The sequence below is a fragment of the Culex pipiens genome, chromosome 1, assembly GCF_016801865.2.
Source record: "Culex pipiens pallens isolate TS chromosome 1, TS_CPP_V2, whole genome shotgun sequence".
NCBI lineage: Eukaryota > Metazoa > Arthropoda > Insecta > Diptera > Culicidae > Culex > Culex pipiens.
Window position 1 is genome coordinate 105,722,034 of NC_068937.1, and position 26,806 is coordinate 105,748,839.

The 26,806-nt window shown below is 39.9% G+C and overlaps 2 protein-coding genes across 6 annotated transcripts in view; one reads left to right on the forward strand and one right to left on the reverse strand.

Annotated features, from left to right (window-relative positions):
- Positions 1-9: 9 nt before the first annotated feature.
- LOC120426692 (elongin-B) lies at positions 10-11,407 on the reverse strand. The gene is made up of 3 exons (XM_039591468.2): positions 11,269-11,407; positions 10,951-11,124; positions 10-895 (listed from the first exon to the last, which is right to left on the reverse strand). Exons 2-3 carry the CDS (start codon positions 10,951-10,953, stop codon positions 542-544), a joined length of 357 nt encoding a protein of 118 aa, XP_039447402.1. The 5' UTR covers positions 10,954-11,124; positions 11,269-11,407; the 3' UTR covers positions 10-541.
- A 1,883-nt stretch (positions 11,408-13,290) lies between these two features.
- The window catches only part of LOC120426679 (serine-rich adhesin for platelets), a 28,411-nt gene continuing 14,895 nt past the window's right edge, over positions 13,291-26,806 (forward strand). For 3 of the 5 annotated variants that reach the window (XR_005606733.2, XR_005606735.2, XM_039591454.2), the window contains exons 1-2: positions 13,291-13,743; positions 24,735-25,744. The gene's annotated coding sequence lies outside the window, so the exon portion shown is untranslated. Of the gene's footprint in view, positions 13,744-24,306; positions 24,468-24,734; positions 25,745-26,806 lie in introns of those variants that run through there. The other 2 variants (XM_039591452.2, XM_039591453.2) reach the window with 2 other exon arrangements.

The window sequence follows — 26,806 nt, forward strand, 5'->3', positions numbered from 1 at the left end:
CGCCGCCAATTTTCCCCATTTGAACATAATTTATTCGTGTTGGATTCATAACTAAATTACAAATGTAAAGTTTACACAAACCATCTGATGCATTTATATTAGTGACACAAAAGAGACAGAAATGTGTTTTTTTTTTCTTTTTCCGTTTTCACTCATCTCTTAAAATCATTGATTAGTTTTGTCTAATTGCTCGCTCGTTTCAAACAGATGTAAGAAAATAAATCTTAGCATTTGTCCCCTCAACTTTTTTTTCGAACCTGTTCTTTCAGTGAGATGAGTATTGTAACTGTTGGTGTAATTACCGCGCGCGTTTATTAGTTGTATTTCACTTTTCCACTACGTAAAAATAACCAACCAAAGCCACCCCCAGCGTGTGTGTGTTTGTATGTGTGTTTAGTAGGATAAAGGTGTAGAAATTTCAAGCGCGGAAAAAAGGAAGCCAATAGGGTGTGGTGTATGAGAGGAGGTGTGAGTGTGTGTGTAGTCAAAAAACGGGAGCAAACAACAGATAGAAAAAGAAGAAGAAGAAAAGAAGGTCGCATTAGGCAAGCTGGTCCTGTCCGTTGGCGGCGTCCTGGTTCTTCATCACGTCGGGAAGATCCGGCGGCAGCGAGTACGGCGTCAGATCGAGCTGCTCAAAGTCACCGTTGTTCTCCCGGACGGCGAGGCCCAGCTGGGCGGGACACTGCGCCTTGGCAGTTTGCACCGTGATGCCGCAGTCCTGCAGCGTTCGGTCGTCCTCCATCAGCTGGTTGTCCTTGTTGTACAGACGCTGGTCCGCGAGGGGCACCTTTACGATTCCTTCGATCATGCGCTTCAGCTCGGCCACCAACGTGGTCTCTTTGGCATCGGTGAAGATTGTGGTCTTCTTCCGTCTTATCATCATGAAAACGTCCTGCAGGGTTGGGAGCAAGAATAACGGGTTTACGAATTACAGAGGGAAAACAAAAGATTTGTCTGAGCTTTTGCCTTCCTCATCCTACTGAGGAAAGGCTATCAAATCACCCGAAAAATTAAATTCCTAATAAGACCTCCTAGACTCCATAACAACTCAGGATCATATTCTTTGCAAAAGTCTGCGTGTTAGCCCGGGTCAAAAAATAAGATAAAAATACTCAATTCAAAAATTATATGAGATTGCCCGAAAGAGCACTCTAAATGGGACCTTCAGCCCAAATTTCAGCCCATTTGGTTGAAAACTGGCTTGCCTTAGGGCCGGTATGCTCTTCAAAAGAAAGGGGGTCAAGAAACAGCTTTACGAACGGCAGAACAAAAGAGAGGGAACGTTTTCTTGGTGGTTTTCTTCACCCTCTATGGTTTGCTTTCGCTACCGCTGCTGCCCATTTGAAATTTTTCTTGACCGGTTTCTTCCGAAGTGCATACCTTACATGGTCCCGCCCGTGTGGATCAATCGGACCGCGCACTGGACTCCAATCCAGAGGTCGCCGGTTCGAATCCCGCGGCGGGCGCTCTAAAATTCTTTGTGTAAATATGGGTATTCGGCGCCGTCGCTCCGTGCCATACTTTCATACACTTAGGAGCCCAGGGCGGCGAAGTCCTTGTAGATAAAAAGGAAGACACTAGTGGTTGGTACTAGCAATGGTGGCCGACAGCTATAAAGTCAACTTCGTTTCGCATACCTTACATTAAGCAGGAACAAGTTCAAATGGGAATTAACCCATAAAACTTGAGCATTTAGGTAAATTGCTCTGTACAAGCCAGCCGCTAATAAATAACGATTTTTACATACCATGGGGTCCAAAGGGATAGTCTGGGGAACAATTCCTCTCAAGGGTGCAAGATGATCCGAGGCCTCTGGTCTTGCCTAGAAGCAGATTCATTCCGGTGTCACCGAAATTAGCATGGTCCCAGCATAATGCATAGGGAAAAATCAAAGCACACTAATGGTACGTTCGTTTGAGGGCTAGTTCCGCACTGAGTGCCGCACTAAGTGCCGTCAAAGTGTTTTTTTGAAGAAACTCGCTCGAGTTCGGCACGAGTTTCACCGCCATCTTGGAACTGAAAGTGCGAGTGCCGCACTCGATTTATTTCTAGTTTCGTTCGAGTTTCTCGCACACCAACAAACGATGTTTGTAAACATTGAACTCAGCTGTTCATTCAAAACAAGCTGATTTTGTTTCTGTCATACAAATGCTGAGGAAGCTGATTTCGGTGAAGTGTTCGATTCCTTTGCAAGTGATTGGCGGACAAAAAAATGATTTTGGTAAGTTTTACACCAGAACAATTCTGAGTTGTTTTATAATTTTAATTATTACTTTCAGGTGGCCAAGCGGAAATTATCCCGTAGAAGCAGCTGATCCCGTAGATTTTGCTGATTTACGTCACGAAGGAGTACCAGCGATGCCGTTTCCGGTAACGATTTCATCTGGACGGACGACGACCTGTCAAGATTAGCAGGAAGGGCAGCTAGGCACTGCGATCGGTCGGCACTACAACACTCCGAACTGGAACCTGGAGAACATGTGGATGCTGACCGGGACCCAGAACCAGCAGGGACTGCCGCTGAATTTGATGCTGGTACCAACCTGGCACACTCCGACCTGGAACCTGATGGCGAACATGCTGCCGAGCTGGCCGATACGGAAACGCGAGCTACGACGCACTCCAGACAGGATTGAAGAATAATTACGGACATTCTCGGCGATCCTAACGAACAGGTAAACCACAAGAAAAAGTGCAACACTTTGTTTATTTTTGTGAACTGTATTGTGTGATGTTAAATAAATAGAAAAATTAAGAAAATAAAATATTCTAATAGGGGAAATTCTCGTATGTTTGGCAGGTTAATCACTCGCTCCTAACTCCATCCAATTTGCTGATTTTCACTATTTAAACAACTAATTTTGCAAAACTTTTGATAGAAACTTGCTTGCTCACTTCTCATTGAGCTATTTATCACTCGATTTCAGTTGAAAACGCTTTTAATTAGCTTTAATTGAATGTCAAAGTTCTGACCTGCCAACATTAGAGGCACGCTGGAATTAGATGCTGTTCCCCTAGATACTTGAAATACTTTGCGATAATTAAGTCGACTTTCCCGCCGTGGACACAGTCGGGATGTACCAGCAAATTATGGTCCCGGGACAAAGCAGTATTATGGTCGGAATGTATTAACTCGATTGAGCGAAGTATTCCAGTCAGTCTACCGTAATATTTCATAGCAAAACCATGCGCCGGGGCAAATAAATCTATAATTATAAAATTTGAGCAAAAATGCAGAAAATTCCAAATATAAAAACATATCCAAGCATAATCCAAAATTCCAACAGATTCAAAAATTCCGTAAATTTATGAAAATCCCTAGGAAAATCAAAAAATTTAAAAATTTCAGAAATATCTAAATTCCAACATATTCCAGAAATTCTAAAATCCTAATTTACTATCAAAATTACCTGTTAAAGCAAAACTAAACATTCCTAAAATTCCTAATCCTCTTGAAAGTAAAAAGTGTACAAAATTTTAAAATTATCAAATTTCTGTTTTTTTTAATTCTTAATATTTCTCTAAATCCAAAAATATTCTGAAATGTAGAAAAATGGCAGAAAAAAGTCCTAAAATTGTTCGAATTCTTAACATTTCAAAATTTTCCTAAAATCTCAAAGAAATTATGTAACTTTAAAGAGTTTTTTCTTTAAACTTCCAATAAATTCAACAATTCTATAAATTTACGAAAATCAAAACATTTTAAAACTCCAAGAATTCAAAAATCAAAATTCCAACACTATCCAGAATTTCAAAAACGTAATTTATCATCAAAAATTACCAACTAAAACAAAGAAAAAACTTAACATTCTAAAAATTCCTAATCCTCTTAAAAGAAAAAAGTGTTATTTTTTTTTGAAATTATTAAATTTCGGAATTAAATTTATAAAAAAAATCTTCATATTTCTAAATTCCAAAAAATATCCTGAAACTTATGAAAAATGTTAAAAAAAAAATCCTAAAATTCTGTGAATTCCTAACATTCTAAAATATTTCATAAATCTCAAAGAACTTATAAAACTCTTAAAATTTAAGAAATCCAGTATTTTTTGGAAAATTTTATAATTTCTCGAAAGTTCTTATGATTGTTTAAACTGATATAATTCCAAGAAATCTAGAAATTTCAAAACAACAGAAATTCCTTAAATTGCCTTAAGTTTTTTTTTTTTAAATTTTGTAAATTAAAAAAATCATAAAATTTTTTTAATTCTCAAAATATCTCAAAATCCTTAACCTCTAAAAACTCCTAAAATTCAAAGAATACCTTAAATTTCTTAATTTAAAAAAAAAACTTATATTTTGTAAATTAAAAAATCATAAAATTCTTTTAATTCTCTGAATATCTCAAAATCCTTCATCTCTAAAAACTCCTAAATTCAAAGAATACCTTAAATTTCTTAATTTTAAAAAAATCTTAAATTTCTAAATTTTGTAAAATTTATGAATTTCCTAAAAAAATATTTTCTAAAACAAAGAAAAACTTTTTTTTTAAATACTCTAAACTTCCTAAAACTTTTAAAATTTCTAATTTAAGAAACAATCAAAACCCTCAATTTCTTTTAATTCTAGAAATTTCCAAATTTCTGAAAAATAAAAAATCCAGGAATTTGAAAAATTCTAAGATATTAGAATTTCAAAAAAAATCACATATTCTTAAAATTTCCTAAATATTTTTATAAAATTCGCTAAGTTATATTTCTTGAAAAAAAAAAACTAAAATCTATGAAGTTCCTTAGCTCTTATTATTCCTTAAATTTCAGAAATAATCAATGTTCTAAAATCCAGAAATATCTATATGAGTATATAAAAAAAAATTCGACGGTTTTGTTCGAACGCGAATCAGTTCAATACAGATCGTCAGATCGAGGTGCACCTTTGATGCGTTGGGTTCGTGTAAGCCCAAGGAAGGTTTATATGCTAAAAAATTGCAACTTTTGCCACTCTGGAACCGATTCCGGAAAATCTGCAAATTTTATGGAAAAGTTACGTAAAATCAATTTTTGATCACAGGAGGCTGAATAAGTAAACAAGCTAAAAACGTCAACAAAACGAAAAAAAGGCAGAACGAAGTTTGTCGGGTAAGGCTTGTTTAATATAATTAAATTCTTAATTACAGAAATTAATAAAATTACAGAAAGATTCATAAAATTTTATAAATGTTAAAAGAAATTTATATAATATATTTATTATTCTTTAAATAACATTATTTTATACTTTTTTTTTATTTAAAAAAAACTATAATAACTCTAAAAAATTCTAGAATTCACAAGTTTTTGGGTTTTTTCTTTGTTATAGAATTTCAGAGATTTCCTAAATATGTATTTTTTAAATTTCTGGATTTTTTTATTTAATGAAGTAATAAAAGTTTATGGAATTCAAGAATTTTTAAAAAGTTCAAGAAAATTAGAATTTACAAATTCTGGAATTATAATATTTGTACAATTTCTGGAATTCTAGGAATTTATGGCAATTCAGGGATTCTAGGATATTCAGCAATTTGTGACGATAAGTAATGACAGTTCTTTTTGTTATTTCAGATTTTTAAGATTAGAAATGTTAGAGATTTAAAGAATTTTATAAAATATTAAAACTTCTGAAATATTATAATTTTTTTATAATATAAAAAAAATCTTTTTTTTTTAATTTGAAGAGTTCTTGAAAACATAGTTTCAGAAATTTCTGGTATTTTTTTTAGCTTTTAAAATATTTCAGGAATTCAAGAAAAAATTTACAATTCAAGGATTTTTTAAATTATGGAATTTTAGGAACTTCTGTATTAATTGATGTTATAAGTGTTTTAGGAATTTCTGAGATTTTGTTGGAATTCATAAAATTTAAGAATTTTTAAATTTCTGATTTTTTTAGAATTTTAAGTATTTCAGAAATTTCAGTAATTTTAGAAATTTCAGAAAATTTAGAATCTAGAATCAATCCAGGTTTTTTGGTATTTTAGATATTTTAGGAATTATAAAAATAGGAAATTCAAGTTTTCAGATTTTTGAAACATCTTTCTATTTTTTTTTAAATTCATGGAATTTTAGGAATGTTAAGAATTTTAAGGAATTAAGATTTTTTTCTATTCAGCGAAATCAGTTTGGCAAAAAGAAAAGGGAATATTTATAATAGCAATTTTGGTAACATGTTATCAGGATTTTTAGTAGTACATTACGTGTTTTACGATTAATTTCTTCTTCAATTGTTGAACAGCATTTTTTCACATTTCACAAGTTTATTTACATGTAAATATTTTTCGTTAAAAGTAAAAAAAGTTTTGGAACATCCGAGCTGATTGATGGTCAGTCTTGAGGGAGTGGTTTGTTGGTGCGTCGTTGCCGACCAGGTACACCGTCAGATACACGTCGTTGAGTTAAGCCGGTGCAATCGGTTCCAAAAGATGGGCGCGTCGTTCTAGGGGGTGCTTGTTGACGGGGGATTTTTCACATGGTTGGTGCATGGTTCCCGCAACGAGCAGCCACCAATATTAATCGCCTCCGCTTGTGGTCCATATCGGCCTGATAGGTTGACCGTGATCGACTCCGGCGAAGACTAGACGACAGAACGTTGGCCACTGAAGGGGAAATCGCTGTTTTTGGAACCAACGGCGCCGGATCTCGTGGCCCAGAATTTGAAGGACGGTGGATTGCTTATTCCGATCTAGCCTGAGTTAAAGAAAAGCTAAATTTCAATCGGGTGAAAGTATTATTGCTTTTGATACTTACCTCTAGCTCGATGTTCAATTCACAACGATTCAATTTAAACTGACGTTTTAAGAACAAAAACAAAACACCACGCACGCACACAAGCATAAAAACTGAGAGCAAAACTAGGCCGTTCGTTTGAACCAAAACTGGCACTCGACGAATGCGGCACTCAGTGCCGCACTGGCTCTTCAAACGAACGTACCATAAGAAGGCTGCCTCGATCAGAGGATGCCAAATGTCAATCAGCCACCACGTGGGAGGAGGATTTCTCCAATTTTGGCTTTAAAAGTGCTTTTGTGAATGTTATAACATTTTATTTAGTCAGATAAATATTTGTGCGAAAACACTTTATAAACGTCAAACGCACTTTGAATTTTTCAAAAATATATTCAAACTATAGTTAGACAGGGTCGAATCACGCCGAATGGTTTTTCTCTAAAGTGTGTATGGAGAATTAGGGCGGTTTGTCACTGTTGCATACAATCCAAAAATTGCATGCAATATGTGGGAGAGCACCACCTCCGTGTACGCACGAGAGCAAGCAGCAGTCAAGTGCTCAGTGCTCCATCGTTTTTTCGAATTTTATCGCCGTAATTGATCGTGATTACCCGCGAGTTTGCTCCTCCAGCATGCCAAAGGCCGGCTGTTGCCGTGGCAGTTCGAGTGCGGCCTCGAAAAACCCGCGAAGTTTGTGTACCAGCCGTGTGCTAAAAGGTAAACAAACCAACGCCGTGTCGACCGCCATAGCGCAGGGGAGAGTGAGCGCAGAAGGCATCGACAAAAAGTATCTACATCCCAGATTTGTTCCGAGATCACCAGTGCGAACCCGTTCTGGTACTTCCGGTGCCACAACCAGTGGCACATCAACATCCGCCAACATCTAAGACGTTGGACGGTTTTTGGGTAAACTGGCGGTTTTACTCCAAGAACCCGACGGACGTAGCGCAATGCCACCGTTGCCAGAAATTCGGCCACGGCTCGCGGAACTGCAACCTCCGGCCCCGCTACGTGAAGTGCGGTGAGTCACACCTCTCGGAGGCGTGCGCACTGCCATGAAAGGCGGACTTGGGGGAAAACGCAGAACAAACCAAGCCGCGCGTAAGGTGCGCGAACTGTGACGGTAACCATACCGGTAATTACTGCGGATGCGTCGCGCGCAAGTCCTACCTCGAGGAGCAGGAAGAGAGGAAGAAGTAAGCAGCAGCGTTCCACCCTCCTCTGCGATGTAGATAGGAATTCCAGCAAGCTTAGTACAAATAGCACACTGGCATCGAAGTGCATTTTTTTAACATGCAGCGGCAGAACCAAATTTCCTCAAAATCAATTAAAGATCCAGCGCAATTCATGATGAAACTAGTAATGAAACTTAATTTAATGATAATAATAAAAGCATTATATTTGGTAAAAAAATATGAAGATAAGAAATGTTTACCCATTTATTTTGTGTGATTCGCCCATTAAATGCTTGAGAATATTTAGTTTTAGTTTTTTTAATTATGTTTAGCATTGATTTTTTTTTTTTCATCATTTTTTATTTATTTTTAATTCATAAAATTAAATCTTATATTTTAAAAACCTATTTTTTTGCCCATAGCTATATATATTTTCCTATTTCAAAACTATAGTATTTTGATAAAGCGTAGGCAAAATTTAATGCACGAAGTTGCTTATAAAAGGGGAAATCATGCTGAAAATATTTCAAAGGCTAAATAATTTTGACCATAATTTTTTTTTCACAGTTTGGCTGATTGTGATTAACCTTGACCGATCTTATGCACTAGGTTCCCAACGAACACGCACTGCCCTTACACCTACATCTCACCCTTGCTCTGAGTCAGTACGAGCAACACGCTAGAACACGCTTTGAGTGTTCGTGCCAGGCATTCAAACCTGTTCCGATTACGCATTTGAACTCGTTCCGGAGGTGGTACATTGCGTAGGGTTTGATGTAAGTATAAGCGCCTTACCATTTATAGTGTGCCTATCAACTTTCATTAAAGCAAAAAGTGTATTATTTATAGTTAGAATTTAAAATCTAACTATGTATCTAACTGTGTATTGTTTTCTCCTAAAATCATTCCTAGTGTTGGATCATGTTTATCTGTTGCAATTTCTTCTGTCGCGGTGTGTTGTTACAAATTTTTTGTCCTAAGCATGTTATAAAGTTTGTCAAAAGTACAATAGTCATATTTGTGTTAATCCTTTAATCATTCCATAAATTGAGTAAGTGCTCGAACCTCACTTGTTTGAAGAAAAGGGTAAGGATTGAAAACAATAGACAGGAAAAGAGAATATACTTTAGTAAAATCAAAATCAAATGACATTAAAAAGAAGAATCAGTCAAAAAGTGAGAATCAGTAGAGCAAAATACAAATAGGAGATAGGTGGTAGCTGAGAATGAAAAGAAGAGAAACCCCGTTCTGCGATGTTTCAGGTACATCCACCGCAGTTGACTCAACATACTGCAAATCAAAACAATACCGTCTACAATCACAAATTGTTTCCCTTTCCCACATTTCTTCTAGCCGTCTCGACTCTGACCCTCGCTGGTCAAAGGTTTACGAGACGTTCTACAGGCCACCAGCTAGGTTACACCTTGTCATCATGACTAAACCAAGCCAACGTGGAGGTAAGAAAATAGGACACTTGCAAGGAACCAGAGCTAAACTGTTTTGACCAAGGTGACCTAACAGCACTACGGGCTCCTTCCGGGATGTTCCTCGCCTGGGGTCAACCGACGAGTAGGGGCAGGGGGGGGCAGAATGGACCAGGGGGGCAGAATGGGCCACCCTTGGTTTTGGGCTTTAGAATGGATTTAGATTTAGACCAATTGTAAGGCAAGGGTCTTATAAAGGACGTCAAATAACTTCACCATACCGAAAACGACGTTTGAATTCATTGTATTCTTGGAATTATGAGCAAAAATGCAAATTTATTAGAAAAACCACGCAAATGTTGTTTATTTCGAGGTTTTTAAATAAGCTTTCTGAAAAGTTGGATTGTTTGAAAAAGTTTGCTCAATGCTTATAACGATACTAGATGTTACTACCAAGGTATACAAACAACAACGGAACCTTGAAATCATTTAGAGGCTTGGTGGTGGATGTGTTAAATTAAAATCCACTTGGGGGCAGAATGGACCACCCTTTTCCTGCCTTATAAAAACAATCAAAAGTTAATTTTTTTAGCTAAATGGATTATTTCACTCCTGGTAGCTTCACAAATAAAGTTTAATGCAACATTAGTTGATTTTTTAGTTGTTTTGATAATAATTTGTAAAAATAGTGTCCTTTTTCAACATATTAACACTATTTTCAAAAATCTTTGTTTTGGTAAGTGACTATTTTTATTAAAGTGGTCTAACTTCATGGAAACTATGTTAGAAAGGTCCCTTTAGTCATTTCTTATCTCCCTTCAACGTTGTATTAGAAAAATGGCTTGTTTTCTAAGGTGGCCCATTCTGCCCCGCACCCTGGAAAAGTAGTCGAAAAAACATTTTTTTTTTTAAGTGGCTCAAAAATAGTTTTAAGCTAAAAAATTTCATCAACCAAGTATACAATATTGAAGGGAACATCCCAAAGCATAAGCCTACTACACTGAATTCATAAGTTTTCATGTTTTTCTATGGTTTTTGGCGCATTTTACTTAGGCGGGCCATTCTGCCCCCCCTGCCCCTATCATCAGTATCATCCACCCTTGGCCTGCTACTTTTATGTTTGTAAAACACCCAAATGTTTTTAATTCTACAGTTTCTCGGAAACCGTAAGTTGCAAAACTTCAATTAATTCTTTTTGAATAAAGTTAGAATCCGAAGATGCAGAATTCCTTGTGCAAAATGATAGTGGAATTTTTCAGCGCATTTAATTATTTTTTTAATGCTTTTTCAGCATTTTCTAAAATTTATATGAGTAATCGTTTGCAGTACTCAACATTCTTTCAATCACAAATGGCACTCCCCACCCAATCAAGGGTTAATTTTTGTCAGAAGCCTCGACGAAGAAAGGTGTTGCCGAAACTTCCACCGTCCACGCATTTGTCGTTCAAAGTTCATTCGTCATCGTCACCATCACCGGCCGACGAAGGCTTTTATCAGCGAGGAACGATGAGGTGATGAGGACCACCCGGCGCCAGGTTAGCGTTTGTAAGGGAGAATTTTCAGCCAAACCGGCGCGGCAGCGACGGACAGACCATAATCCGTCACTTTACCCTGATAAATGCGCGGAGATAACAACAACATAACACTTACCATTTTGCCCTTCTTGGTGTAGCCGGGAGCTCTGCTGTTGCTGCTGATGCTTCGTTCGTCACCCCGCGCTGCGGTCGTTTGTCGGTGATCCTGGATCTCCTCTGTGTACACCGCCACGAATCGTCCCCGTCCGGAAGGTTGATATACGCTCGAATCGATACACCGCACCGATTCCTACGAATGTTTCGAAATAATCAGCTTAAACAGTCCACGACGGGGGCCACTTGGTTCCGGAGTCGGGGGGACAGGTAATCGGTACAGATTATGCCGATTATTGGCCAGATTGGCTCAGTGACGAACGGAACACGCAAGAATTACCTGTTTGTAGCTGGGCGACAGTTCGACAATTTTTGATGGCTGGTCTGCTTCTTTTCACTTTTGACGTTTTGACCTGCAACACGTTCAAGGTGGCGTTAAGAGAGAGGTGCAGTACACTCAAGGCTGTAAAATTTGATGGTTAGAACCATTTTTGTTTCTGGCGAGTTTTTGATTGTCGAGAAAGAAAGAATGAGAGATGTTAGCCGGTAACATGGAGTAACATTCGCAGATGTCATGAAAAAGTTAACAGAAGCAATCCTAAAGCCCCAAGGTCAATTTTTATGTACAACGGTAAAAAACACGATTAAAAACCATTTTTGACAAGATTTCTTATCACTGCTTTTCATTTTATTGCAAAAAAAAAAAAATGACAAGGCAACATTTATTCGATGGATCAACTATGGTCCCCTTGGAACGAACTGTCAAGTAGGACCTTTTCTGTCATAGACTAATTAGTAATTAGTCTATGGTCCTGATTGCTACTAAGGGACTTCTTCACTCGGGAGCACACATTGAAAGCGACGCGAAACTGCTAAAAATATGTTGCAATTTTGTTCATCAACATCAAAGACACATTGGACCGAGCATTGGACAGCAATCTCCACCACGCCAAATACAAATGTATGGCAAACTATTTTGTTAAATAGATTCTCTCCTCTCTGAACTTATCGAGAAATTAAAAAGAGATATGTGAGCCGGTAACATGGAGTTAAACTTTTTGAAAAGCCATGTTATGCTTCACAGCAACTGCACAGAAAGTTTAACTCCATGTTGCACTTTTAATTTCTCGATTCCTTTGTGACTGTGGTCGACGGACGGATTAGGCAAAGAAATTCACGAAGTATTCGTATCTCTGTGTCAAGCGATTGACCAAGTCACGAATCGTTGCGCGCTATAAAGGAAAGGATTTTTTTTGGTGAAAAGCTTTGTTTTGGGTTTTTGCCAGATTTTTTCTAGCGAATAAATCCAATTTTGAAAATGAGTGATTCTGATCTGACAATTTGACACCCAAAAAGCTATTTTTTTTTTGGTTTATTGAACCTTAAAAAAAACTCCAGACTTTTTTTAATAAGGTCCTATAAACAAATGAGGCAGCAGACTTAGCCGAATGGTTACGCTGTCCGCTTAGTAAGCGGATGATCATGGGTTCGATTCCCATCTGCTCAAACCTTCCATCGGATGGGAAACTAAAACGTCGGTCCCGGCCTTAGTTGTTTTTAGGCCGTTAAGTCATTCCAGGTGTGGGAGTTGTCTCCCTGCTATAAGGCTAGTATGGAGATCGGAAGGAAAGGGGTCAAGAAACAGCTTTACGAACAGCAGAATAAAGGAGAGGGAGCGTTTTCTTGGGGCTTTTCTTCACCCTATCTGGCTTGCTTTCGCTGTCGCTGCAGCCCATTTGAAATTTTTCTTGACCGGTTCCTTCCGATGTGCTTACACCGCAATAAGTACAAACAACACACCAAAACAAGCCTGCTTCGGTGGAATCGCTGGTGGAGGTTGGACTCGCAATCAAAAGGTCGTCGGTTCGAACCCTGGGGTGGAAGGTTCCTTGGAGTAGAAGGAGGTTTGGATGCCCTCCCCATTCGAGCCTTCGGACTCCTAGGTTCGAGCAGAGTGCAATAGAGACCTGGGGGTCGTTAATGTGGATGGTTTGATTGAAACAAATAAAAAGCTGCTTACTCCGGACATTAATAAATGGGTTGAAATGGATACACTCAATGTTTACATTAAATGTTTAAATTTAAATTTTTGGATTGATTGATTGTTTATTTGATACATATTCCTTTATAAAATAAAAATATATATGCCGTTGAAGACAAAACTCCATCGGTTGAATAGGACCTAATAAAAAGAGTCCAGATTTAACTGTCGTTCTAGCGAGTTTGTACTGTACACGTTTTTGCTATGTCGACCAATTTTGACAGCTATACACCACGATACGTCAAATCTTTTCCCCATTTCCACCTGTTTTGGCTACAATCACCTTGGCTATTGGTCGACATTCGCTCGCTCGCTGTCGCTGCTGAGCTGACACACACAGAAGAGGAGAGGAACAAGAAGAAAGAGCAGTGGCAGTGTAGAAAATTTTTGATCCGAAAAATATAGGGAAACGAAATACTTAAAAATTGTGCAAATTGTGTGCGCCCGCGGTCTCAAAGTCGGTGGCCCCCGCGAGTACCCGTTGCGGCCCGGTAAGCGAGCCCGGAAGAGGCCCCGCGGACGGCGCAAAACGTGGCCCTTTGGTACTGCGTGACTCTGGAACAAAAAAAAAGTCGAACGACGTCGCGGAGTGAAAAAAAAAAAAAATACGAGTCGAGTCGTGGAAAAGTTTAGCGCTGAAAAGAGTGCGGTCAGCAGGTTCTTCAGGTTGTGTGCGGGGAATCGGAATTGATCCGTTGCCGTCGAAGGTTCGGACTACACCACTCGGAACGGTTCCCGGAAAGTTTAGTGGGTCCAGATTCCGGAGTAAGCTCGGTGAGTACGGTTTTGTTCCGTCCCATTTTACGCGCATACACACACACACATGCATTCACACATTTAAACATTGCCCTGTTGGAGGAGTAGTTTATGCTGGCCACACAGCGTAGAATCCGTGTTCCGTGGTGGTTCTCTGAATCGTTGTTACGTCTTCGAACAGCAAGTGCTGATTACACACACAAACACACACATACGCATGTACACGTACAGTCTTACTTTTGGAGATTCACGCAAGTACACAGGTTTATTAAAGCTGGTGGCCTGGTCTTCCGAAATAATTCCTCATTACAGATTTAAAGTTTAAAATATTTTCCAAAATTTGTATACAATCAAACAAACAAAAAATCTTCAGCCTGAAAGGTTTTTAGCTAATACATATGTCTACCAAAAAAAAAAAAAAACAAGTCATTCAAAATAAATCGCTTATAAAATGCTAAGAAAATCGCTTCGAGCAAAATTTACAACACACAGTAGAGAACGAAAAATTATCACCTTTTTCCCGCTGCCAGAGGCGGTGCGGAATCGTAAGTCTGTAATGATATTTTTATTTTGAGCCAGCTTGAAAATTTCTTGATTACACATCGAACAGCGGGAGACCGACCAGACCGCTTCATAGATGTCAAATAAGTGAACTGAAAAAATAAACTTGAAGTTTGCAGAATCAGTGCCAATCTATCAGATGTTGTGATAATTTTTAAAGTAATTTTGCCTTCTTAACTGAAGTAAGGGTTAAATCTTGCTCTGAAAATAAAATTTTCATAAAATGCTCGTAGACCCCTTTTATGCATATCTATCGAAAACTTCTAACAAATTTTGATAACCTATCGCTGGATAAGTAATCAAAAAAACTTTCTAATAAGTCCAAAAGTTTGAATATCTGGCAAGCACATGTGTATTCCGAAATTACAGAAATTACAGAAATAGATGTTGTGATTGGATTCTGTATAGTTTAAGGCTTGTAAAACCAACTTTTACAAACTGTATAAACTCCACATTTGGCTCAAGTGAAGTTTAAATTGCAATAAACCGAAATATTGAAATATATTTGATAGTCAGGAACCATTTCTCCCAAGCTGATGATCATCCTGAAAATAGGATGAATTTCCAGTCGAATGCAACTGAGTACATCGAAATTGGTAAATTTTTCGCAAAAAAACAGCATTGAGAATTTCCGTGACGTTACAACGCAAGCAAAAGTATGCGTTGTAAAGTTACGAAATGTACACTGCCGTTCTACGCATAATTGTCCCATGTTCAAAAAAGTGCAACTGAGAAAAACCAAGGCTGGAAACTCTAATATTACTTAAGAATACTGAGTATACTAACGATATTCCAGTATACTTGTTAGTATACTAACCGAAAAGCAATAAACTGTTAGCATATTAAGATACTCTCAGTATATTGGTAAGTATACTTGGCGATATGTAAAGGAAATAATAAGTATACTAACATATAATTTGATAAACTGGTTAACATAATAATTATAGCTCTAAGAGTTTCCAACCCCTTGAGAAAAACGCGATTGAAATTTATCGACCTTTTTTTTGTGTTTCTACGCATAATTGTCCCGTTTGACCTATTCACCCCATAAGTCGCTAATCATCCCAGTTAGCAGTTTATCACTCTTATTTATAATCTTCTTGCTATACAATAGGTGAACGAGACACAATACTTTGTAAAACTGATAATTTCGTGAAAGAAAATACTTGGTGGGACAATTATGCGTAGAAGTACAACGATGGGACAAACAGACTTGGTGTTGTTTTCAATGAGTTTTCGAACAACGTATTAGATTTTATGTGTTTTTCGAAAAGTAAACGTCAAACTAAACCTAAAAATGACAAAAAGTCAGAATCGACCAAAAATGACATGGGACAACTATGCGTAGAACGGCAGTACAGCGGCTGCAAAAAAAAAAAATAGCTTAACTTAAAAAAACAATGATGGCATTCGATTCAGCAGTAAATTTTACGTTAAAAAACATTTAAAAAAAATCATAAAAAAGATGTCTAGTTTATGATGATTATCAGAGCAGGATCACAGCCTTTTCTATAAAAATATTGAAGGAGAGCAATTCTCTTCGAAATCGGCCGATTTCGACCATTTTTATTTTTTGTGTTTTTTTTTAATTTGGCTCAAACATTGTGGGGGTCTTCCCTATGACCAAATAAGCAATTTTGTGTCATTGGTTCACCCATACAAGTCTGCATACAATTTTGGCAGCTGTCCATACAAAAATGGTACGTAAATATTTAAACAGCTGAGGACTATTCAGAAAAAATAGGTACACTGAGTATTTTTGATTTTCGAGATTTTTTCATATGTTTTAGGGGACCAAAACCCGCAACTTTTGAGCCATAGAGAAGTATGGTCAAAAAATCTGCCGCCGATTTATGATTTTTTTTTAAATAGTGATTTTTGGAAAAAAAATGTAAATTTCATACAAAAAAAAATTACCTAATTTTTTTATATGTAAAATTGAATTTTCAATCGAAAAGTATTTTACAGATTTTTTGATAAAGGGCTCCGTTTTCAAGATATAGCCACCGAAAGTTCGATTTTAGCGAAATATTTGCAGTTTTTCGATTTTTAAAAATAGTGACCAATTGTGACCATTTCTAAAAAAATTTTTTTTTCAAAAGTTCAGAAAATTTGCTATGCAATTGAGACATTGAAGATTGAACTTCTGGTTGCTGGATAATCTGGGATGTTCTTTGAAATTTACTAAAACCAAGTACAAAAACGAGTAGAGCTACTTTTTGTTTGTTTGTTTGTTTGTTTATTATTTCTAGCAGTGTAAGGTTTCCACCTTTTAAAATTACTGCTTTCGATGTAACATTGGTTCTTTACATAAAATTTGATAACCTAAATGAAAAACTACATTAAAAACTAAAATTTCAAAACTAGGATTTCACTTGACGGATTAGTCCTCAGGCACGTGTCATCTTCCTTGTTGTCGTCATGGGTTGTATTTCTCAGCGTCGTCCAGGGTTCGTCCGAGGGGATAGGGGGTTTGCCCCTTTATACGACCTCTTCCAGGGGCACTCGGGAGCCCGGGGGGTATTCCCTATTCCACTATTCCTGTAACTTGTGGTTAGGGGGGCCCCAGGTCTCCCGAGCGCCTCAGTGGATTCTCCAGTTTGCGTCGTGTCTTCCAGGCACCCCGGAGGAGCCGGGGGGTTGTCCCTATTCCACTCTTCCTTTGGCTTGTGGTTAGGGGGGCCCCGGGACCTCCGGGCGCGACAGTGGTTTGACTTTTTGCGGTTTCCTCAGGCAAAGTTAAAGCTGGTTAAAAAATTCAAGGCAGCCTCTCTTAAAGATCACTTCCGATGTCGAACATTTTACTGCCACGGGTAATGAATTCCAGTAAGCCACACCTCTCACGAAAAGGGAATTTGCGTAGGTCTGCGTGCTGTTTCTTGGAATCACAAGGTTCTGCAGACGGCGACCTCGGCACGGGATAAGCTTTTGATACAGTACAGGTGGAAACTGGGACGCCATCAGCCTTCTCAGGAAAACGCAGCAACGATACGCGTACAAGTTCTGTATGGGGCATCCAATCAGGTTCTTCTGCAGATGACTCACGTGGGCGTAGCGGTTCAGGTCGTATACATAGCGTACACAACAGTTGAGAGCAACTCGAAGACGATTGAAGCAGCTTGCGCTTGGATTAAGCAGGAACGAGTCTCCGAACAAAAAGTGGGGCAGGATTAATGTCTTGAACAGCTTTAGTTTAGTTGAAACAGGCGCGGTTGGCACACAGCTGTACAAGGAGCGCAAACCAGCGTATATCTTCCCGCACTGTTGCGCCACCAGGCCATCCCATTTCAGGTCGTTTTGGAACACGAAACCCAGATTGATAACTTTATCAGCCCATTCGATTCGCATGCCATCCATCTCGATGTCTTGCAAAGGTTGAGCAGCAATTCTCCGATTTTGGCTTCGGACGAACACTGCTTTGCTTTTGGTGGGGTTTACGAGAAGACCATTTCGTTGGGACCACTCGGAAACTCGCTGAAGATCGGCGTTCACCATTCTGGACAGCTCCCGTACGCATGGGCCAAGACCTTTAGCATACAGTTGAACATCGTCGGCATACATCTGTATGGAACAGTGTTTGAGCTCGGTTGGGAGGTCATTTATATGACAGCAAAAAAGTAAGGGTCCGAAAATAGAGCCTTGAGGGACACCTGAGGTAACCTCACCACAGCTAGAGGATTGATCGCCACAGAAAACCGTTTGTTTTCTGTCAATCAGGTACGACTTGAGCAGCAACAGAGCGGGGTCCGAAAAGAAGAACTGGTTTTGGAGTTTTTCACAGAGTTTGTCGTGGGGGATGGTGTCGAACGCCTTCGAGAAATCCAGTAGCACTAGAATAGCAGCTCCTTTTTTGTCTACTGTAGAGCTAAGATCGTCGTGGACACGAAGTATTGCCGTTTTGATGCTTTGGCCTTTCCGGAAACCTGCTTGGTGCTCGGACAGCAAACGGTTTTCGTCGATGAATTGGGTCATTTGTCGAACAAGCAGCTTTTCAAACGCCTTGGAGATCGCACACAGAATAGAGATTGGACGTAGGTTCGTGATGTTGTTCAGGTTTTGTTTCTTCTTCAAAGGCAAGATCTTTGCATGTTTCCAACGGGTGGGAAAGACTGATTTTTCGATCAGCATGTTAAACATGTGGGTGATGTGGCGGAAAACCAAAGGAAGAACGATTTTCAAGAAGTTTATGGGTAGCCCGTCTAAACCGGCTGCATTCGAACCAATGTCGTAAATGGCATTCACCACTTCCCAGTACTGCACGGGTCGAAACGAGAAGTTAAACGGTGTGGGTAGCCTTCGTCTGGAGAAACCATCGCCGGTGCTGTTTACCGTGAAGTTGGATAGAAACATTTGATTTATTTGGTCAGGATCGAATTCGCAAACATGCTGTGCTTTCTCCTTTCCGATCCCAAGACTACGTACTCGTTTCCACAAAGTGTTCGAGTTGGTGTTGCTCAGAAAGCCGTTAAGATGTTGCTCCTTAGCACGTTTCACAAGAGCATTAGCTCTGTTTCTCAAAAAGTTGTAAAGTTGTCGCTTCTGTGCCTTGGAATCAGGTGTAGCGTGTTGCCAGTCTTTGTACGCCAAATCCCGTTCGAGCATGGATCGCTGTACAGTCGCTGTGAACCAAGCGTTGGCTTTTTTACGATTTGACCTGGTTCTCAGTGGAATGTAAGCATCGTGTACCGTCTTGAGCTGATCCGTGAAGAAGTCCACAGACTCTTCTGGTTCGGAAAACTCGTAAAATCTGTTCCACGGAATGCAGAGAACAGCGTCCTTCAGACTCTGCGCATCAAAGTTGACGTAGTCACGGTAGGTTGTAGTGGTAAGGGGTTCTGCTACATCAAAGTCCAGCGACGCAAAAATCAAGTCGTGCTGAGACAGCCCCGGGAAGCTTACTTGTCCAAAACGTAAAACTTTCTCCGCACTGGTGGTGAGCAGCAGGTCTAGTTGAGAGCAGCCGTTGTTGTGAAAGTATGTGGCTTCTTCACTGACCGGACAGATTGAGAAATTTCGCAGAACGGATTCGAATTGTGAGCGTTTGTTGCTAGGCCTCAACAGGTCCGTGTTAAAGTCTCCTATCAGAAGAATGTCCTCATATTTAGTAGCGAGTTCAGCGAGTTTAGTTTCTAGAAAGTTTGAGCAGTCATTTCCGGGTGGGTTGTAAACGACGAACAGCAGCAACCGATGTCCTGCAACGTGTAGGTCCAACGCCAGACCTTCCGTCCTGTCAGCAGAACCCGCAGTCAATTCAGTGTGGAAAACGTTCCTACACGAAACACGTTTTGAGTAGTAAACTGCAATTCCTCCACCAGTCGTGTAAACTCTATCGTTGCGAATCAGAGAATATCCATCAATGCTGACGCTGCGGTTTGATTTCTTTGTTGACAGCCATGACTCAGTGAAACACGCCACGTCGATATTTGCTACTGTCAAAACTTGTCGTATTTCGTCCAGTTTCCCGAAGCTCCTTGCACAGATGCTCTGGGCGTTTCCGTGGCAAATGCTCAATTTACCGGGGAGTAAAGCTGCGTTCAGAACCGCTCCAGGAATATTCGTGAAGGTTTGGTTCGGTTGGTTAGGCATCATGTAAAGTAAGGAAAACAATTTTTAGAGGGCTGTACTAATATACTATTAAAAAATTTGATAGGTTTACAATTTTCACAATTTTACAAAATTTGAATTACATTCAACATTTAGACAAACTTCAAAAATAAAAGGGCGATTCAATAGTTACGTAAATTTGTTCAGATCTTCTTCGGAGAGAACGGCTACAGATGAAGTGCCTCCTGCCTGCTTCACGTAGACTATCCCCTTGCTGGTGTAGACGGATGCTAGCTTGCCGGCCTTTTTCAGCCTTAGAGCAGCAGACTTCAGCTTACGCGCGGCAGTGTCCAAGTTTTCGTTGATGTAAACTCGCCGATCCGAGTTTAGTCCTAGGTGTCGCAGTTTTAGGTCACACCTGCGCATGTAGGCACTGTAAACTTCGTCTCGGGCTGATTTGAGGGCAAACTCTACTACGACGAGGCTTTCATCACCGTTCTTCAGGCTCTCCAGTTTCATCCGTTTACAGCTGGCCAGAGGGTTGCTTGTCGAAGGTAAAAGCTCCTTACAGATTGCTTGCAGGTACGCGTACAGATTTTCGCCGGACTGGAACGGGATGCCGCTGATGATCAGCTCGTTGCGGAACTCCAGTGCGCCAACGTTTTGCGCAACACTACCAAGCCTGTCGTTTATCGATTTCAATGCAGCATCGTTTGTAGCGAATTTGGTAGTGCACTCCACCTTCAGTGAGTTGATATCGAGCTTCACATCGTTCAACTTTTCCTCCAGGTCAGACTTGACGGCATCGATTTTAGTATTGATGTCGTTGCGAAGACCATCAATCATAGCTCTCGTTTCGGTGAACTGACCCATGAGCATTTTAACCGCCGCTCCCAACGTCAGTGAGTTTGTAGTCTGACCAGTTTCGGTTTCCAGCGAATTGTCCCAGGATTCCCAGGACTGGTTGTTTACCTCCTCTCTTCGTCGTTTTGTTGCTGAATTTGCTGAATTTACGTCGATCAAGTGACCAACACCAGGAGGGGTCCTCGACAGGCTAGCCATACTATCTCAGACGAGCGTGAGTACCAAGCAAAGTGTGCGTGGTATCGAGGACTGATACGGTCAACTCGGGAGGCAGCAACAATGGCAGTGCACGTTATTCTACTGGATACCGAAAATTTGTCGTCAAAAATAACAGCACGACAGGTATCACACGGGGACTTAGCGATCACGACGGTAAGAAAAGTTTTGAGCGGTGCAACGTTTTACACTTTAATTTTTGAAGTTTGTTTGCTCCAACTATTCACGACACATCTTACTAGCTTGCTTACTAGTACATTTCTGTTTATTTTCACTTGTACTAAAAGTTATTCTGTTCCTTTTACAAGCATTTAGAAAAATATTTCCCAAATCAAGCAAAACATTGTAATAGGGCCGAAGCCGAAGTGTAAACAAAGAGTCTATCCTGCTCGTTCCTAATGTAAACATTAACTGACGTGAGCAGGATAGACTCTTTGTTTTCACTTCGGCTTCGGCCCTATTACAATGTTTTGCTTGAAATGTATTCTAATCAGACGAGAATGCATTGCCATGGGCCACGCCCATTTTTTTTATTTTTAGCTTAGTTCTTTTTTCTTCCAGCGATCTTTTAGGTCTGCTTAGTGCTGCCAATTGTGATGAAATTTTAAGCGAACACTCATGAAAAGTAGCATTTATAGAGGAAGTTTCCTGGCATCACTGGCCCACTCCAACAGGCGCTGCTGGTGGTGTTGGTGGCCACCCTTTGTTCTTTTTTTGCCTTCGCTTCTCGCTCGGGTTTCTTCAGCCTTCGATTGGAATGGGTCGTCAAAAGACTTGGCGCGTTTGTTTTTTTTTTTTATGGCGCTTGCTAATTATTTACATGTTTCGGGATTATTTTTCAAGTGAGTGACTAACTAATGTGCAAAAGAACATGTTGCCGGTAGTTGGAAACAATTTCATATCTTAAGCGCTTTGAAAACGTTAGCGCAAGTGAAATGATATTGATGGCGACTTTCGTTAAGCAGTTAAGCTCTCATCTTGCGTGTGAATGTGTGTGCCAACAAAATGATGAGAAATGGTCTCGCAAATAAGAAATTATGATCAAAAGTGCATTAAATTTGATCTGTTTGGCCAGTACGTGGCATACATTTGCGTGTTTCCAAGAGGCGGTGCTGTTGGTTAGTAGGGGCAGGGGGGCAGAATGGCCCGCCTAACTAAAATGCGCCAAAAACCATAGAAAAACATAAACAAATAGCTTATTTGGTCATAGGGAAAGCCTCCACAAAGTTTGAGCCAAATAAAAAAATACAAATAAAATCAATTTCAGCATTCTCCACCGTTGTAACGTCACGCTACATATTCGCTCGTAGAACAGCAACCGAAACGTTAAATCCTTAGTCCAATGTTGATTTTTATGGCAAATTTAACGTACTTTCAAAATCTGTAAAAATATTCAAGCGTTTTCTTTGAAATTTTCGAGTTACAGCAAAAAAGAACTGAAAAAGAAACATCAAACCGTTGTAACGTCACGGCAGAATGTGTCCATTACATTTTTAGCAAGATTCGGGATTTGATCCGTTTTCCATCTGATTTGCAAATTCTCACAATAGAAACAATTGAATGCCAAAGTACTTATATGCCAACTACATGTTTTCCCCTAGATGATATAATTCATTACCGTGCTGCAAAGTTCCACCTTTCAGCACTGATATTTTGTGTATGGAAAAGTAGGCTGATTTGCATTAGTGTGAGTGCATGACTCCGTGCCACTAAAACCAAAACAATAACAAACGAACAATGGACCGTGCCCGGAAAACCAAAACATAAACAAAGTCAGTGTCAGTGGAGTGAGAGAGTCAGAGATATCGATTTTGACAACCGCACTACTACACACTCAATCGCGAGTACCTTAGGTAGAAAGCCATGGTTTCACAGGCTGTGGTGGATAAATCTGCATTGAAATGAAAGAAAATCTTTTGACGCTTATCAAGAGAAAAAATCGGAAGGGAACATGATTCACCTCTCTCGCGTACGAAAGACCTGTAAAAAGAAACTCAAAAAATCATCATTCGGATTATTCGATGGAACGCCGATTTCACGAGGTACTGCACTTTGACGCCGTCGTGCTAACTTGTCGTACGTTGCTTTTTGACGTTCCGAGAAAAACGCGGTTGCCGGAGTCCCGAGTTATAATTGAAAATCGGTAGTCGAGCTCGTCTCTGTGTCAAATGCGTTCTGACCTGAAAGCCCTTCGGCCAATTGTCACACTTACATCAATTTTCAGGCTGTGTCAATATAGTACAAGATTGAAACTTCGTTCATATGAAAAGTGACAAAAATGCACGGAGTTTTTTTTTGTTTTTTATTAAATATCTCAGGATTGAAATCGAGTTTTGGGGATCTGTGAAGGTCAAAAGGTGAGGCATTGTGAGCTGCACAAAATGGCGTTCTTAACTCAATTTGGCCCAAAATGCACATACGACAAGTTAGCACGACGGTGACGACTTGTAGATGTGTTACATCATAAGTCGAAAATTGATCTATTACTTTTCGTAGATGAACAATGTTTGTAAACAGAACAGAATAAATTAATTTGAAAGGTGTGAATCATGAGATTCACAAAAAATCTTCGTCTGAATGATTTTCTTTGAAAAGTGCGGGAGCGATTTTCTTTTGCGTGTTTCGCCACCTCTCTCTTTCGCGTTTGAAGCAAGTTTGTAAGCGAAAAAGATTTTTTGTTGCGATTGTTCCATCCCTGTATCACAGCGGAATTGTTTCATTTGAACCAGATCAGATGATATTAGCCGCATTTTGATCAGACGTGTTGGGTACATTAGTATGATAAGGGAATATATTTAATTAATCATTGAATTTTGAATCTCGATCTAAAGGACACTTACCAAAGCCGAAATAACGGGCCACGGGAGATTAAGGTGTACTCGCGCAAGTCAACGATCACGGGTAAGCACACAATGTACCTATTGTACCTCGACTGCGGTACCGTCATTTTGGGTAAACTGGCAATTAACTTAGAAAAGGCCGACAAACGCAGCGCAATGTGACATTTTGAGCAACCTAATAACCCACGTCTGAGTGACTTCACAAGCCCACTCCACAAGCGTGCAATTAGTGTACAAGGATCAAACATGTCCCTCCTCTCAGCAGCGCTGAGTCGGCTCAGCTATAGGTACTAGACACCTACCCAACAGGTCAAGCGACCAACCAAGGCGCGCAAAGAATGGTTATCACTGGTCTGTCGGTCACCACACAGAATTCCACTCTACAAAACTAGTTTCACATACCTACAACAGCAGAAGTCTCGCAACTAGATTCTGCTCTCACCAGTACCTACCACCCTCTCATCGGTAATAATCAAACTCAGAGAACGGAAAGAGAGAGAGAGGGGTACGATTGATACGAGAGTATACACTAGTAGAGCGCTGGTTAGTACTGTACTGAGCCACCGACCATTTAAATGGAAAATTCTATTACTTCGTGTCGGGCCGCGCGGACCAGCGGAATTACGTGCTCGCGGGGGTTTTTCCCTTTTTTCTTCTCGCGTCGCGTGTGAACACATTTTTCCGCCGAATTTGAAGAAAAACAGCAGCTTGCTTAAGGTACCGCGTCAGGGTGGACATTAGCGGGCCATCGATTGGGGGTAGATGTGGGAGTGAATGCACCGCCCCAGAAGGGATTTCAAGTGGAGGAAGTGTGATATAATCGCTGAAAATTGCCCCGTCGCGCAACAAAGAGATCTCTTTTCACGGGTCGGGTTTTGCGTTTTATGGTCGCGTGAGGAATTCAAGGCGACGACAACTCACACCATTTCTTAGTCCGCGATATTAATTTTTCCTCTTTTTTTTTTTGCTTCCTGTTTCTTCCAGGCGACGTAGACGTGGAATCCAGGTCAATCCAGCTCGCACGCTCTGGAATAACCGAACAAAAACAAATAAAGGAAACAAGTGAGGACGACGGAATCGACGGCAGCAGCAGCAACAGCAGGGGGCAATAGTGCAGTCACCCACTCCCTCCTTTGAGGCCAGCAGCAGCATCCACCGTTAGCGAAACAACACGAGATTGTTTAATGTAATAGTAGAATCGCAAACAACACAACAACAGCAACGATATCAAGAAGCAAGGAAAACACACAAGAATAACAGTAACTACTACAAGAGAGCAGAGAACCAAAACAAGCAAAAGTGCACACGCCACACAGAGATACATGTGGAGAGAAAAAGAGCAACAAGAAAAAAACGAGAGAGAAAAGTGCATCACTTTGCATACCGTCGTCGTCGTTGTGCGATACTGAAACGAAAAAGAGTTAAAACACGCGCACATGCAACCAACATGCACTGAGAGAGAGTGGTGCATCGGAAGAGCAGCAGCAGTGTTTAGTGTTTTGTGTGTGTGATGGATCGTTTGTGTCTAGATTGAGCGCAGAAAGAGCAAAACAAGACGAAAAAAAAATACAACACACGAGAAAAAAAAAAAAACAGAAGAGAAAACCTCCCAGCTTCTGCTTCTGTGTGTCATAACAAAGAACGAGTGTAGTGCAGTGAGAAAAGAAGAAAAAAAAAAAGATATCCACGCTCGGATTTTGAGCGATACACACAGATTGTCAGGCAATAGCAGTGATAGTGCGCGGCGCGCAGAATAAAGATAACCGATAGTGTGAAAAGGGAAGTGTGTGCGGAGAAGCAAAATGCAAACGGCAGCAACATCTACTAAAGTGTGAAAGCAAAATAAAAAATACTTGCATGTGAATTTCCGATGATGAATTAATGGTTTGGTGGCTGTTACCGGAAGGATAACAAAACACAGTCGAAGAAGTTGGTTCCCGAGCTGTTGAGAACAATAGTCGAGCGTCAGTTTGATCCAGAGGAAGAAGATCTAGGTAAGTTGCATAATTTAATTTTATCAATTTTATTATTTTTTCTCTAGTTCCAAGCCTTAGTTCAAGAATTGATCGGTTGATATTACAAGTACATTAGATTAAAGCTAATACTTATGGGTCATTTCACCCCAACTGTATACAAAGAAGGACAAATTTGAAATCGACTTTTTCTGCTTAAATTTTGCGAAGCGGTTTGCATTATTTAAACATGCAACAAGCAAAAAAAAGCTACCCACTTTAACGACCCCCGGGTCTTTTTTGGTCTCTGTTGCAAGTTTCTGCTGATTTCTAGGCGTCCGAAGGTTATGTGTGGTGAGTCACCCAAAACCTCTTTTACGCAAATGGACCGACGTTTTACTTCCCCATCCGATAGAAGGCACACATGCATGAAACCCGAATTTCAGCCAAATTGGACCACCCCATCTTATATGGCACCGTCCCGAAGTTTTGAGATTTTCGTATTTTCTTCAAAAAAAAAACTTCTGTTTTAGCAAGCCAAGGGTGAATGATACTGATGATACCTCTTCAGTTGACGCTCAGGCGAGGAACATCCTGGAGTGAGCGTCACTGACTACGTCCGTAGTCCTGTTAGATCATTCTTGATTCGGACAGTATAGCTCTGGTTCCTTGCAAGTGTCCTATTTTCTTACCTCCAAGTTGGCTTGGTTTCGTCATCATGATGACAAAGTGTGACCTTGCTGGTGGCCTGTGGAAACGGCTCGTAAAGCTTTGACCAGCGAGGGTTATAGTTGAGACGGCTAAAAGAAAGGGGCGCGCCAATGTGGGACAGGGAAGTAATTTGTGATTGTAGACGGTATTGTTTTGATTCGCAGTATGTTGAGTCAACTGCTGTGGATGTACCTGAACATCGCAGAACAGGGTTTCTTTTCTTTCCATTTTTATCTACCATCTATCTTCTGTTTATTTTGCTCAACTGATTCAAACTTATTCACTGATTCTTCTGTTTACTATCCACAATTTGGTTTTGATTTTATTAACTCTTGATTCTCTTAACTCTCAACGCTTTTCCACTATATTTGACTAACTAATACTGCTGTAACA